This window comes from Onychomys torridus, chromosome 8 (genome assembly GCF_903995425.1).
Source record: "Onychomys torridus chromosome 8, mOncTor1.1, whole genome shotgun sequence".
NCBI lineage: Eukaryota > Metazoa > Chordata > Mammalia > Rodentia > Cricetidae > Onychomys > Onychomys torridus.
Genome location: NC_050450.1, coordinates 96,500,438 through 96,515,575, shown reverse-complemented (window position 1 = coordinate 96,515,575; position 15,138 = coordinate 96,500,438). Strand labels below are relative to the sequence as shown.

Genomic DNA, 15,138 nt, shown 5'->3' with positions numbered 1-15,138 from the left:
AAGCCAGAGGTCTTCCCAGGGCACAATGGATGAAAAGTACACCCAGACTAGCCCAGTGCCTTACATAGTGGAGAAGACTTCAGGTTTGTTTGTTTGTTTGTTTGTGTTTTTTGGTAAGCAAAATATTTAGGAAACTGCATTTCTCAGCATAGAAACTGAAATATTTCAATAAAAACATTACTTCCTCTTCCTCTTCAGATACCATTTTTAGATACAAAATATACTAAACATCTTGCACTGAATTATAATGAGTAAAAAATAATTACAGTTATAGAAAGCACACAAACATAGATCAATATACATCAGAAGAAATCCTTTTTTGTAAATGACAACTACACTCTATCTTATACATCTCTTGGATGTGTTAGGCTCTTGGAAGGCAGAGTGCCTAACTATTCCCAGACTCATCTTATTACCTAATATGATATCTTGTCTAATGTAAGCATTGAAATGATATCTATGGAGAAACTAGGTGGACAAAAAAGATGTGTTACAAAATGGACTGAGAATGTTACAATACATACGAGGGTTAGCTTTAGTTTATATATATTTTAATGGAAGGGTAAACCTCATTTTTTGTTATATGCATATTTTACAAGTAGATTCATTTGGCAAATATTAAAAGTAACAACAAAACTATCAAAACATTTGGTATTTCAACTACTTTTACTTTCCATGTCTAATAGCAAACCATTTCAGAACTGAAATGTCAGCCATAAATCTGTATATTGCTGTCTTAATAATCTATTAGTGACTATTGATAATAGGAATATTAAAATACATTGATGAAAATATGCATGATTCTGAATGCTAAGAAACTGTTAAGTTTTAAGCAGTCAATGTTTTCACTAATTTAGGATTTTTCATTACATATTCATAGTTTTTATTACATGGATGATACACAGGAATGCAATGTAAATCCCAATTACATCAAACTTGTAAAAATAAAGTAAAACATCAGGTGTCTGTAAGAGTAATTCAGCCAATGATACTCTTCACTCAGCTATCAGAGCATAAAACTGGAGCTTTAATGTTTGTGTGATTAGTAACTGAGCCAAAGAAGCTGTTCCTAAACAGGAAAACTTTGATTATATTGGTTAGCTGAAAATAAGTTAGAGACAAATAATTCTTTACAGGATGGAATAAATATATTACTTTAATAAATCAGCTTCCCTTAACTGCTTAAGTTGTTACTTTAAATGTTTATAATTTCCAATCAAATATATTACCTTTTTCTCATAGGTGTGTTTTAAATGGTTCCTTTCCATGTGAAACTTATTTTCTTGACCCTGTGAATAATAAATGTTTATTTTTAGTATGTTTAATATTACCTCTAAAGTTAATAAAATTAGTGACCCGATAAAAGCAATGAATGTACTTGATATCAAACTTTACTTCAGAGTATTGCATGTTAATTGTTTATCACTAAGAGAGCCCAGAGCACATAATTTTCTAAGTCACAAGAAGGGACATTAGCAACTTTATATTACAAGATATAAAACCTTAGCTGTATGAAGATGTTGTTGTCCTCAAGTACAAGGATTGTTGTGACCTTTAAGATTATAAGATTAGGAATGAGTAACTAAGTCAAGATGGCAATGATAATTATGAAGTTACTTCATATCCTCATTCCTGATGCTCTTTGAGAGAAAATTAATGCTATGAGAAAAAAGAGAAAGGGGGAAGAGAACTTAAAGTTCAAACAGTGGAGTTTGAGAACTTAAAGGGAGAATTGTTCTAAAATACACTTATATGAGAGATTTTTCTACATCGAACAAAAAAACTAATGGCATACTACACTAATAAGATGTAGAAAGAACAGCAAATAATATATACACATTTATTTAATTTATCTCCTATTCACACCAGTGATGATGCACAGTATTGACAGCATACCAAAAATAAACATTAGAACTTAATTTTTAAAATATTTAATATAGGGGCTAGAGAGATGGCTCAATAGTTAAGAGCACTGGCTGTTCTTCCAGAGGACCTGGGTTCAATTCCTAGCACCCACATGGCAGCTCACAACTGTCTGCAACTCTAGTTCCAGGAGATCCGACACTCTTACACAGACATACATGCAGGCAAAATACCAATGCACATAAAATAAAATAAATAAATCTTTAAAAAATATTAACATAGTAAAACAATTTATAATTAATATATTATATAGTTTAATATATTTAAATAATTTTATTTTAAATTAACATACAATATATTAGATATCATTGTGGCATTTTGAACAAAGCATTTTAGTAGAATTTCCTTCCCCTTCATATTACCTCTACTACTCAGAGCCCCCTTACTCTCATCCCATACCTTCTTCTCTTTCATACTCCATATGTACTTTTTCCCAACCCCATCTCCCTTTACTATGTCTTGTTCTCCTTTCTTGTTTCTTAGGTTTTAGCCACATTCCTGCACACCAGATGTACATATTATGGGCTAGAAACTACATACATATGAGAAAAAACATTCAGGGTTTATATTTATACACTTGGGTCACCCTGCTTGGTATTAGAATTTCCAAATTCATCTATTTTCCTGAAAATTTCAAGATCTCATTCTTAAATCATTCAAAGTTTTATTTCAAAACTAATGTCTAAAAAGAGATCTTTCAAATCATTGGTCTTTTATTCTCTCTCTAGAAGCATCTTCAGGTGTGAGGTAAATGCCAGGAATACAGTGAGCAATGAACGACTCCACCCCAAGGACTTCTAAGTTCCTTCTTAATGACTTCCACCATGCACACAGAAAGCAAAGGAACGAGGACACAGATCGGGCGGAAGTGCACACTCACCTTTTCTTGCTGTTTCCTCTGAAGCTCTAACTCCTGGATCTGCTGCTTTAACTGACAGATGTTCTGTTCCAGATCTTCAATCACTCCAGATGTCTGTGAGGATGGCAGAACAGAGAGCAGAGCACTGACTTTTGTACTGTTCCACTTCTGATTGACATAAAGCTACCATTTTACCCCTGAAAGTTCAGTCAGAATTGAAGTTACCTAAAGCTGAATAAAAATATTTTAAACATAGTATGAAACTTAAATCTGCTCTAAGTATACTGGAAGAGGGACAGTGGGCTGAGCTAGAAAACCATTTGAAGCCAAAATTTCATATTTTAAAGTAAAAATATAAGTTAAAATCTGCATAGTATTTAATGCTATGAAAATGTAACACTGAATTAAAATTTTATAGAAATTTTTAAAAATTTAAAAATAAGAATACAATAAAACAAGCATTTCAAAGTACACCATTGTATGTGTGAGGTGGCACTTTCGGAAACATTTCTCAGAATTCCTTTCCTAACCCTTCAGTACTCAGCAAGGCGCTATTAAGTACTGTATCAGTTGCTAGACAGTGTTTTCAGTGTTCTAAACAGCAGCAAATGTTTTGAAGTCTTGTGATTTCAAGAACAAAATGTAGACGGGGCTAATTTCACATTGAAATGACTGGCTGCTACATGGCTGGCCACAGCTGAACACTCGTGTAAATGTGGCTACCCACATGTACAATACCTTAGAAGCTGAAAGCGCGTGCTCTTGTTTCAGGAGGTTTATGTCAGAATCGTATTTGGTTTTTAATAATTTCACATTTTGCTCATAATCATTCACAAGATGTTCTTTCTCTTTATGTAGTATGTTACGCCTAAAACAGTAGGATAAAAAAATAATTTTCTATATTTTTAGAACCAATCTCTAAAATGGATATCTTAACTAAATTCAAGTACATTATCTTTCAATATATGAAGTAAGTATCAAAATTTTCATCAACTGGTTTTAAACATTATGTTCTAAACTACTTTTAGAAATCTGTAAACAATCCTATTTTGGTAGGAATGTCCTAAGATTTACTGCTAGTCTGCCTGCCTCTCCAAGGCCATTTATAAAGTCAGTCAGTGCTGGCCCAACAGACAGCTGACTCAGCACTACCTTGTCTTCAGCTCCTGTAATTCACTACATGTCATCTGGTAACATCTTTCAAGCTCCAGTTTTTCTTGAGTCAATTTCTGCCTTTGTAAGTTGCTGTTCTCTGCTTCCCCCATCAGCTGCTGGACACGGCCCTCCAGTTCTTTGATCATGTGGTTCTGCAAGAACAATCGTTAGGAAGGTCTCTAACCAGCTTTTCAAGCATGTGGCCCAGTAAGCACTCTGAAGAAACATATCGCCCATGAGAATAATATGGACAAATAAGTCATAATATTGGTAAAGTAGAACTCTCTAAACTAACCAAACTTTAAAAACCATTGTTTACTATTAAATTACCAGCATGTTTATACATACTCAACAATTCACTCATTCATGAAATGTTTACTGAGGCTGACAATTTTCCATGAGAGCAAAGAGACAAGGCCCACTCCTCACGTGGACTGCAAGCCCTTTGTGCCTTCTTAGTATAGTTTAGATTTGTCCTTCTCTCGCATTGTTTTAATAATGATATTTCAAAAATGAAATTCATAACCCTCTATATTAATGCCAGGAATACCACATAACATATTCATGATTAGCAAGTATACAGGAATATTTTATCCCATAAAATTTTATTCATTTCATCTGTAATGGTTTTTTCTATTTCATTTAAAGCAGTTCTCTACTTTTCTAATGTATTCAAAAGCAACATTTAAATAAATTGCCTCTTTATTATTTGGCATTTAAGTTATTTTGAATTCATCAATTTGGCAGGACTGCATTTAAATCCCAAATAAAGGTGTTTATGAGCTTCTGGATGTTTTAATCGAAACCATGCTAAAATAGCAGTAGCTGAGAGACAACTGGTTTCCATTTTAACAACTACACTTCTAATAAATGCAAGTAGGAAAGCTTAGTGTGGCATTTCTTTTCTATTGTTTTTCTGTGACAAAGAGTTAAGATAAAGTTTAAACATTACTGTTAAAACCCAACACCTTTCTTCCATTCACCTTTTCTTCATTAGAAAACTGAATAGATAGGCAAGTTAAATTTTGGTGCAACATCTTCCAAATCTGTGAAATGAAAATCATTCTGTCTGCCTAAAAACAGCACATTGATGAATTTTGTAAATGACCCAGAGCAGACATGTGACTTCTTTCAAACCCACTGCATCCCCTCTGCCTCTGTGCTGAGCTGAGCAGTCTAAGAAGATGACCAGAAATGTCTAAAGTTCTCTGAACCGCCCCGGCTCCTACACAGTAACTGTGTGACAAGAACACAAGTGGACTCCTTGCTCTCCAGTGTTCAGTGGTGGAATCAAGGGCTCTGCGGTCCTTCTTTTCAGAACTGATGAAAAGACCATAGGTAGGAAAGCAGAATTGCAACTCCACCTCAGGGACCATAGGGAGGATGTTCTCTTCATTAGGAGGTGGCTACAGAACACCACTCTCCCATTCAGAACACCTAAAAACACAGAAGTAAGTCTGGAAAAAAATAGCAGGAAGGTGTTAGTGGATGCCTCAAGGCAGACTGGATGTAAGAAAGAAGAAGAATGCTAAAGATGAATTAGCATTTTCTAAGTTGCCTCCTACCCTTTTTAATCCTAGAGGTATTTTCTAATCTTGGATGATGAGTGGGGACTAGACAAGAAGTCAGCAAAGGGTGGCAAGGCAGCTGAGACTTGAGACTGCACAAAGTGAGGGTCGGGTCTCCTTGTCTCCTATACAGAGACAGGGGACAAAAATTTCAAAGTCAAGACAAAGACTACCCAGAGTAAAAGACATAAACGAGTGGTCTTTATGAACTCTTAGAAAGTAACCTAGTGGCCAAAGACATAAACCAAGAGCAAGGGGCAGAACTGCTGCAGATAAACCAACAGACTTTGCTTAAAGAAAAAGAGTCTCTGTCAGCCAGAAAAAATCTCTTTCTACAATATTACTAACTGAATATAGTGAAGAAGAGAGAAAATGCTCAGATGAAAGTACAGACTACTTTTTATAAGAGAAAGAAAGTAAGATGATGGGGAAACACACCCACTGTTTCAATGAAAAAAGCAGTAAACATTGAAATAGTTTTGGGATCTCAAATATCCAGGGGCACTGAAGATTAACAACAATGATAAAGTGAACTCTAAAGTTTAATTTGGGTACTGATCAACCATTAAAACTTTATGGGACCTAAAATGGTATCTGTGAGCAAGATGTAGTCATTGACTATACCTACTAAATAAGGCAAATGGTCAGAAATGGCTCCTTGTCATTTTCCTATTGGAAGCCATAGTTCGAACTGGTGGTCATTTCCTCAGACACCTGTAGATTCTGTAAATCTGCACAATACTAACAAGGACCCTGGTGACAGGCAGTCACACATTCTTACTTGTCTGCATTCATTTGCAACTGCTATCTATGCTCCAATAAGAGTAGAGCAAATGTTGGTGAGGATGAGGAGAAATTGAAAATCTTGTACAGTACTGGCAAGAATATTATAGTGAGGGAAGTAACCTCGGCCCCCAAAGACAAACACTATATATCCTCTCATATGCAGATCTTAGACTGGAATGTTTGGACAAGTGCATTTAAGTTGGAGTGTCAATAGGAGCCAGAAACAAAGGAACCATAGAGGCTGCAGACGGGTCAGGGAGATGAGGGTGGTAGGAAGACTGGAGAAGAAAACATTTAAGGGGGTATGGGTAGGAAGACATTAGAAAGCAGAGGGAGAGAGTCAAGTAAAACATGGAGGCATGAAAACATAGAAAAGCCTGTTACTTTACAAGCTAAATGAAAGTTTGACTTTAAAAAGAACTTGAATGAAGTACTCTGTATAGGTGGTTAACTTTGCTCCCAGAAGTCAAGGATTTCAAGCCGGAATCCAGTGCCAAGTGCAGAATACTCCCCTATGAGCTGTTGACCAAATAACTTCCAGAGGTTCCCAAACAACTGAAAATATTGTCACTGCTTACCAGAACTACATTAAGACACTACTGCTTCAGAAAGTGCACTCTGGATACAGAACACAGAAAAACCAAGCCAGAACTCAGTTGGAAGCTTCTTCCCTGCTGGTTACCATTTATATATTCACAGTGCTGGAAGGTGCTATGCAGGCTGATGGGGGAGAAAATTCATCAATGATCACACCCAGCTATAAACCCTGGGTGCTATAATGCTAAACTGCATAGCAAAATACCCCCACAGGTACAATAGTAGCATGAATATTCTGGGGATAATTTTCCTCTAATAGTTTTTTAGCTTTTCCCCCATATGGAATGGTATAAAGACTATTCAAAAGCCCATCGTGATAGAGATCACAGGTATTGCTGTGGGAGAAATGTATTGCTGATGTTTTGCTAAATGGGCATATAGTTAAACTGCTTTCTAATTTACAGTTATACTCACTTATTGGTGCAGCTCTCAACTTTGGTCAGAGCAGCCTCTTTCGGCAATGGCAGGATCCACACTGGTAGAAGAGCTAAGAACAAGTGACTACTGAATGCTGGGCCCCAAACATGTCATGTGTCGCCCCTCTAAAGCCCAAGGAACATTAGGATAGGAGAGGTGGAAAGACTATGAGAACCAAGTGATTGGGCACTGCTCTAGATAGAAGGCCAGCAATTGTGAACAGCAGCTGTGATTATCTGCACAGGCCAGAGAATGACAGTTAGAGGTAGAATCAATGGAGAGAAATGGGGAGGGAGGAAGAGAAGGATGAGTAGGGAGGAGGGAGACAGTTTGGGGAGAGATGAAGAATGGGTAGAGGGAGGGAGGAATGACAACGGTTGAAGGGAGGGAAGAACAGGAAGGTGGGAGACTAGCTGGAAAGGGAGCTGGTAGGAAAGGGAAGGGATGCTGGAGGGTAGCTGGGGAATGAATCACATTGGAAATCACAGAAATCACATAGGGTCATGATATTGTCAAGAATGTGTAAAACAAATTAAAAAAAAAAAACTATTTTTAAAAGATTTAAAACTTGTGACCGCAATGGAAAATAAAGTTTGCTAAAAGAAAAAACTCCTAAAAATATAACCACCAAATGATCTACCAACCTTATTTCTGGAGGTAGTTACCCATCTCTTCACCCTATAATTAAGATCTCAAAGATCTACTGGAGATCCCATGTTTATCCTGCAATGATTCTCAATAGCTAAGATGTAGAAACAACTTCACATAGCCATGAAAGAAGGAAAATCTGGCCTGGTGTGGTAGCACATGCCTTTAATCCCAGCACCCAGGAGGCAAAGCCAAACAGATCTCCATGAGTTCAAAGCCAGCTTGATCTACATAGTGAGCTCCAGGCCATCAAGGCTACATGTTAAGACTTTGTCTTTAAAAAAAAAAAAATTATCAATGTGTTGCATCCTGAATGAAAATTAAGGACATTATGTTAAGTGAAATAAGATAGTCATAGAAGGACAAACACTGAGTGCTCCCAATTACACTGTGTGTCTATAGTAGTCAGAAATCCATAGAATCAGAAAGTAGAATGGTAGCACTGGGGAGGAGAAAAAGAGGACTTAATGTTCACATACAGAAGAGTCAGTCACAGAAAACTGGAAGTCATAGAAATCTGCTGTACAGTACTGGGTATATGGTTAATATTGTTAGGAGGGTAGATGTTATGTTTGACATTTTTAACAACAATAAAAAGGTGAGAAAAAAAGGATGGCCATAATATATCACACTAAATGTGAGCATATGCAAATATCTTCCCAAACTGAATACCCAAGAATTCATTGGCTATCAACATACTGCAATGAAGAAGATAAGACAATAAATAACAAGCAGTGAGTTCTCATTGTAGGCTAGGAACTATGTAAAGTGTCAACAAGTGTTAGCAATCAATAGGCCATTTAACACACACCACACCCAACTATGAGATAGGAATTACTAACATAATTTTAACTATTAAGAAAACTAAAATTTAGCAACTCACTCTTCTGGCAAAATGGTAACCAGCATAATGGAACATAAGATCTTCTAACCAAAACCCACTCCATTGTGTCTATCATATCATCATCAAAGCTTGCCCTCACAGACATATGTTTACCACATGCATGCCTGGTATCTGTGGAGGCCAGAAGAGAGCATTAGGTCCCCTGGAACTAGACTTACAGGCCATTGTGAGCTGCTATGTGGCTACTGGGAATCAAACCCAGGTCTTTGCTTAAGCACTGAGCCAGTCCTCATAATTGTTGCTGCTAACAACCACTGGTAAGGCAGGATTTGTGTTAAAATGTGATGGTTATAGGCATTACACACAGGAGCAATGTATGACAATAGGGGTGAGATGGTGAATCCTGCTCATTTCTGAGCTCCTTTATAAGCAACTCATTCCAAGTAAAATCAGACTCAGAAACATACTAGATAATCTTCAGGGTGGTAAAAATCACAACCCAATACCACAAAATTTCCCTTACCCAGTCAGGTCTTGAATATATATATGCCTTGGTAGGCTTAGATTAATATCAAAAGGCATCAGGTTTAAAATACAACAAAATAATCTTCAAAAAAATCAAGTTTTAATTATTTCTTTTAGGGGTGTGTGTGTGTGTGTGTGTGTGTGTGTGTGTGTGTGTGTGTGCCCCATATTCATACATATGTGGGGCACCTCCAGAGGACAGAAGGCTATGGGAGCCACTGGAGCTGGAGTTACAGGCAGTTGTGAGCCAACCAACATGGGTGCTAGGAACCAAATATGGGTCCTTTGGGAGAGCAATAGGCACTCTCAACTACTGAGACAATCTCTCCATTCCCAAGAAATCTGTTTGAAAATACATAAATAGGAGATGAAGAAATGACTCAGTAGTTAAAAGTACTAACTGATCTTGTGAAAGATGCAGCTCCCACCTAGTAGTTCATGACTGTCTATAACTCAGTTCCAAGGAATCCAGTGCCCTTTCTGGTCTACATGGTCACCAGGCACAAGCACACACACATATATGTAGGCAAAACATTTGAATGCATAAAAATAAATAACATTAAAAAATAAAATATATACCCAGAATGCTCTAAAAATAAAGCCGTTACCCACCCCACCCTCTGGTGGCAATGTCAGTGGGTTTGTAAGTAGGTTAATATATGATTACCTTCATATGTTTGCATTTCAAACTTCACTGCATAGGAATTACACTACAGCAGAGTATAACAACTAAATTTAAATCGTGTCATTCTACAACACTCATGAATAATCTTTTTCTTCCTGAATTTATTAATACTTTTGTAGGGTGATTTTTTAATTCCACCAAATTATGTTTATCTTTGTATAAAAATTCCTATTCTAGCATCATGAAATTATAAAAACTACATTCAAAATTACTTCATAAATATTGGAGATAAAGAAGAATAATCCCCCTACCTATCCCTACAACATGGAAGTTGGCATATTCCCTCAAGTTCATACCACTTTTCAAAGTGAAGTGTCAATCTGATGCCACACTACCTGAAACACACCTAAGACCATATTTTACTGTATTAGCAAAGATTACTTCTTCATACAAACCCTTAGCAAACAATTCAAAGAATATGTAAGTAAAATGCAGATCACTGTTAGATGATAGATAGGTATGTCGATGATATAGACACAAGATAGATGCCTAATGGACAGATGGATAGGTAAGTAAATAGACAGGCTGTCAGACCACAGATAGATCCAAGATCAAAAACGAAAAAAGAGTAAAAACAGTCTACTTGGTACTGACTATGAGGACTGACAGATTATGTGGTCCTGAGCCTGAGTCAAAAAGAACAATTGTCTCTAAGGAGACAGAGAATGGAAGTCAGGAAAAGGATCCAGAAATAGAAAAAAAGAAAAGCAGCCAATCAAGCTAGGAGAAAGGGGAAGAGAGGTGAGCCAGTAAGACCGAAAAGGATAAAGCTAGCTGTCACAGAAATCTTAGAATGAACACTTGTAGGGATCTAACTATTGGTGAAAGTTGACATGATTTCTAAGATGCAGACGGGTATTGAAGGTAAATCAAATCTCCTCTGCATTAAGATCTCTACTTAATGAGCAAGCACTTGTATATAGAGTGACTATATCATTTTAATAAGAAGAAAAATGTGTGGTGTCAGCTACTCTTTGATTACTTATCTTAAAATAAAATCTGAGCATACACTGTTTTTGCACACAATTCTATGCTCAAGTGAAGAATTCTGAAGTGCATAATGTCAAAAGAAAATACAAGATGGGGGAGGGTAAAATACAGTATGAATGTCTAGAAAAATTGTAAGGAATGATACTATTATTGATTTACCTAAAAAAATAAATCCTATTGTCCTGGCAAGTTTTTTTTTTTAACTTTTATTGATTCTTTGTGGATTTCACATAATGTATTCTGATCCCACTTATCTCCCTGTCCCCTCAAATCTGCCCTCTGCCTTGCAACACCTCCCAAACAAAACCAAATGTAAAAGTAAAACAAAAAGCAAACAAAACAAAGAAATAAAATGAGAGAGAGAATAATATTGTCGTGGAAGCTATAATGTGGCCCATTGAGTCACACAATTTACCCATTAGTCCATTCATCTTTACTTGCAAGTATTCCTTGCCACAAGTCATTGGCTTCTGCTACACCACCACCACCAATAAAAGGTTCTCACTGGGGCTCCTCTTGGATATCCTGTGGTTGTCCTATGTCCTGGAGAGCCTACTGTTTGGGATCTGTAAGTTAGTCCCCTTCACCAGCTCCAACAGTTCAGATGAGGTGGATGGTAGATCAATTCATAACTCAGGTTGGAGTCTAGGATGATTGATGTCCATGGCCTCTGTTAGCACAGGGGGTCGGGTCATTGGAACTATGCCCTCTCCTTCAATGGCCCTAGAATTGCTGACCCTGCCCCACACTGGATAATGCAAAAGGAGAGTCGGCCCTGCCCCTCAGAGGAGAGCTGCCCCACACACACTTAGGAAAGATGGCCCCATTCCTTACCACAGGCATGTACCTCACCTGGGAAGCTCATTAGAGCTGATGCTATGGTCAGGGATGCAGGTGAACTGACCTGAAAGTATGAGAGCAGGAAAGCTGATCCCTACTCGCCTTGTCTACTATGGGGTAGCATGGGTAAGGAAAAGATTGCCCCTGCCCACCCTTTGCTACCTGTGACAGGCAAGAGAGCTGGTCCTGGCTAGTTTTATGTCAACTTGACACAAGCTAGTTACATGAAAGGAGGGAACCTCAATTGAGAAAATGTCTCCAGAAGATCCAGCCATAAGGCATTTTCTGAATTAGTGATTGATGGGGGAGGGTGTAGTCCATTGTGGGTGGGGCCAACCCTGGGCTGGTAGTCCTGGGTTCTATAAGAAAGCAGGTTGAGAAAGCCAGTAGGCAGCACTTTTCCATGGCCTCTGTATCAGCTCCTGTATCCAGGCTCCTTCCTTGTTTGAGTTCCTATCCTGACTTACTTCAGTGATAAACAGTGATGTGGAAGTGTAAGCCAAATAAACCCTCTTCTCAAGTTGCATTGGTCATGGTGTTTCATCACAGCAATAAAACCAAAACTGAGACACCTCTAATACACAAAAGTCTGTACATAAATATACATATATAGTTTAAAGAAGTTTCCTTGTCTGGGCATAGACAAGACCATCTAATAAAACTCCAACTCAAAGCATCAGAGTGCCTCTCTTGTGCTGGTCAATTTTGCCCAAGAGACTCCCCAAACACTATAGATTACTACTGCTATTGTCTTTGATCGTCCCCAGAGGTAGAAGGTGAGTCTCTACAGTTGAAGTCAGCACACACTTCAGCCCAGAGGCTCCTGACCTGGAGCTGACCTAAATGCCTCCTCTCCAAGGACTAGTTTTCATGGTACCAGAAGAAGCCATGAAAACTTCCAAAGAAGGTAAACAACCAACAGCCCTCAACAGCTATGATATCTACAAACCACAACAACCACCAGCATAACACCATAATGATAAGGCTGTAGTAGTGGTAAAAATACCTTGGTAGTAACTAACAGCTCTCTAATTGGACCCACTCAACGAAAAGGAAGTAAGTCTTAGGAAGTATGGGTGTTTAATCTCTATGAGGTTAATAACATAAAAAGTGAGGAGTGGAGGGCCAGGGACACAGTTCAGTGACAGTGTACTTGCCTATATTCAGTTCCTAACACAGGGGAAATAAAAATCCTGCTTAGGACTGGAGATAGTGTTTTAGGATTTGTTTAAGAAGAAAGTTTTTATCTATGAGACTCCTATTAAAAACTTACTGCTAATGTCAAAATATATAAATGCCTAGACAAAACTACAATAAATGGCCATAAAATAAAACAAGACTCAACAAAAAGCACAAATGTTGAAAGTACAACAGAGGATCTAATTCTTCCTGACAGTCTTGTCTTCCATCCTAAGCCAGGTCTTGAACTCTACCTGGCTTAGTTATTAAATCAGGAGCTGCTCACAAACTCTGTGCTGCACTGATGAATTCTGAATTCAATCCTGCTCTTTCAATGATTCTCTGCATTTATTATTACCTATAACAAAGTCTGAATGCGCATTTTAAAATTCAACTTTCAAAATGCTTCAAAGTTCCAAAACCTGAATGAAGTCTCTCTGAAGATGAACTTTTAAATCCGAAGTGCACTTTTCTCTCCAAGTGGATAAAAATAAAAATTCTACTGTGAAACAGACTTACCATTTATATTATTTAATAAATAAAGTATACCAATGGGGGCAGAGATGGTTGTCCAACAAAGTAAATTTCTTAATACTATTAATACTTATACATAAATGTTTAAAATATAAAACTTGATTAGGCATATTTTGTCCAATAAAAAGAGAATGAGTAGAGAAAACCCAATAATTGATTTGGATACTAAACATACAAAACACTTAAAATCAAGGGAAAAGCCAAATTTAGAAATAAATCGAGGAGATAAAGAAGCAATCTTAAATGACAGGAAACAGTGATAGAACTACAAATTAAAATGTGACATTTTCAAAGTTGAAGGAATGTAAAGTTTGCTAATCCTGAGTGCTCCCAGGAAGAGGGGATGACTCTTACATCCCCTATATGGAAGCACAAGTTGTTCTTACCACTTGGAAAAAGTGAATCACAAAGGAAGTAGATTTTTCAATACATGCACCCTAAAGGGAGGTTTCAAGCCACGATCTAATCCAACATGAAATCAAGGTGCAAATCATAACTGGACATTTTAATGAGATAAAATTAAATAAAAACAAGAGATTATGTCATAGTGACTGGCAAATGGTAAAAGTGACACTTTTTCAAGTAGGTATATGTTTTTGTATGTACTTATGTATGTTTTGTACACAATTTAAAAATTTAGTCCTTGTGTGAATTCTGATTTAAAAAAAATCATAAACCTGTGTCTTAGAGTAGCAGTTCTCAAAATTCAACAAGCTCCTGAGACCCTTTGAATCTTGGTAGGTCAGCGAGATCAAATCTATTTTTAAATAACATGAAGACATTGATCTTTGTCTGTGTAGTTTCTAGAGGTGACATTATATGAAATCTAAATAGAATGAATGTAAACGTGAATGAAGACCCAGCCAAGCCACCTTCTATTAAGCCAAAGATTAAGACTGACAAAAGTGAAAAGCAATGCTGTATGTCATTCAATTTCTTTTCTTTTATAAAATTTAGTTGTTTATATATCTTTGTTATATATGTGCATACATTCATATTTAGTACTCAGACTACAAGTTATTAAAATATTGTTATTTATGTTCACATGCAATGATTTTATTATTTTATTTTAAATGAATCATTAATTAAAGTTTTATTTAAAAAAATGGTAAAATCCCAAGCATGAAGGCAGACACCTGTAATATCAACATCCAGGATGCAGAGGCAGTAGATTTTTTTAAGTTTGATGCCATTCTTGACTATAAATTGAAACCTTCTCTCAAAAGGCCCCAAACAAATAAAAAACCAAACCCAGCAGCATAAGCAAACAGAACACAGCATGTGTCAGCCATCCTGTTATGAATAGCTGAAGATGAAAGGTACCAGATTCACCCCTTTGCCAGCTAGTTCTGTAGCAAAAGAGAAAGCACCAGAATAAACACGCCTTTCTCTTTCGTAGACCCAACTAGTTACTTTTCAGTATTTTCAGTCTTAAAGTGGTAACCACTAGACATAATTCTTTAGCTACTGTTCTGTGCTGCACCTCACCTCTAAAGAGATACTGAAACCAATATCTAAGACTTATAAGTAATGTGACTGTTTGTTTGTTTGTTGTTTGGGGCAGTGCTGGAAATTGGACCCAAAGCCT

General features: G+C 37.0%; 1 protein-coding gene across 1 annotated transcript in view; it reads right to left on the bottom strand.

Annotated features, from left to right (window-relative positions):
* The window catches only part of Cep112 (centrosomal protein 112), a 385,003-nt gene that overhangs the window by 280,436 nt on the left and 89,429 nt on the right, over positions 1-15,138 (bottom strand). The window contains exons 14-17 of the mRNA XM_036195322.1: positions 3,935-4,089; positions 3,521-3,650; positions 2,804-2,896; positions 1,230-1,289 (exon numbers count right to left, since the gene is read on the bottom strand). Coding sequence (XP_036051215.1) covers positions 1,230-1,289; positions 2,804-2,896; positions 3,521-3,650; positions 3,935-4,089 — 438 coding nt within the window. The remainder of the gene's footprint in view (positions 1-1,229; positions 1,290-2,803; positions 2,897-3,520; positions 3,651-3,934; positions 4,090-15,138) is intronic.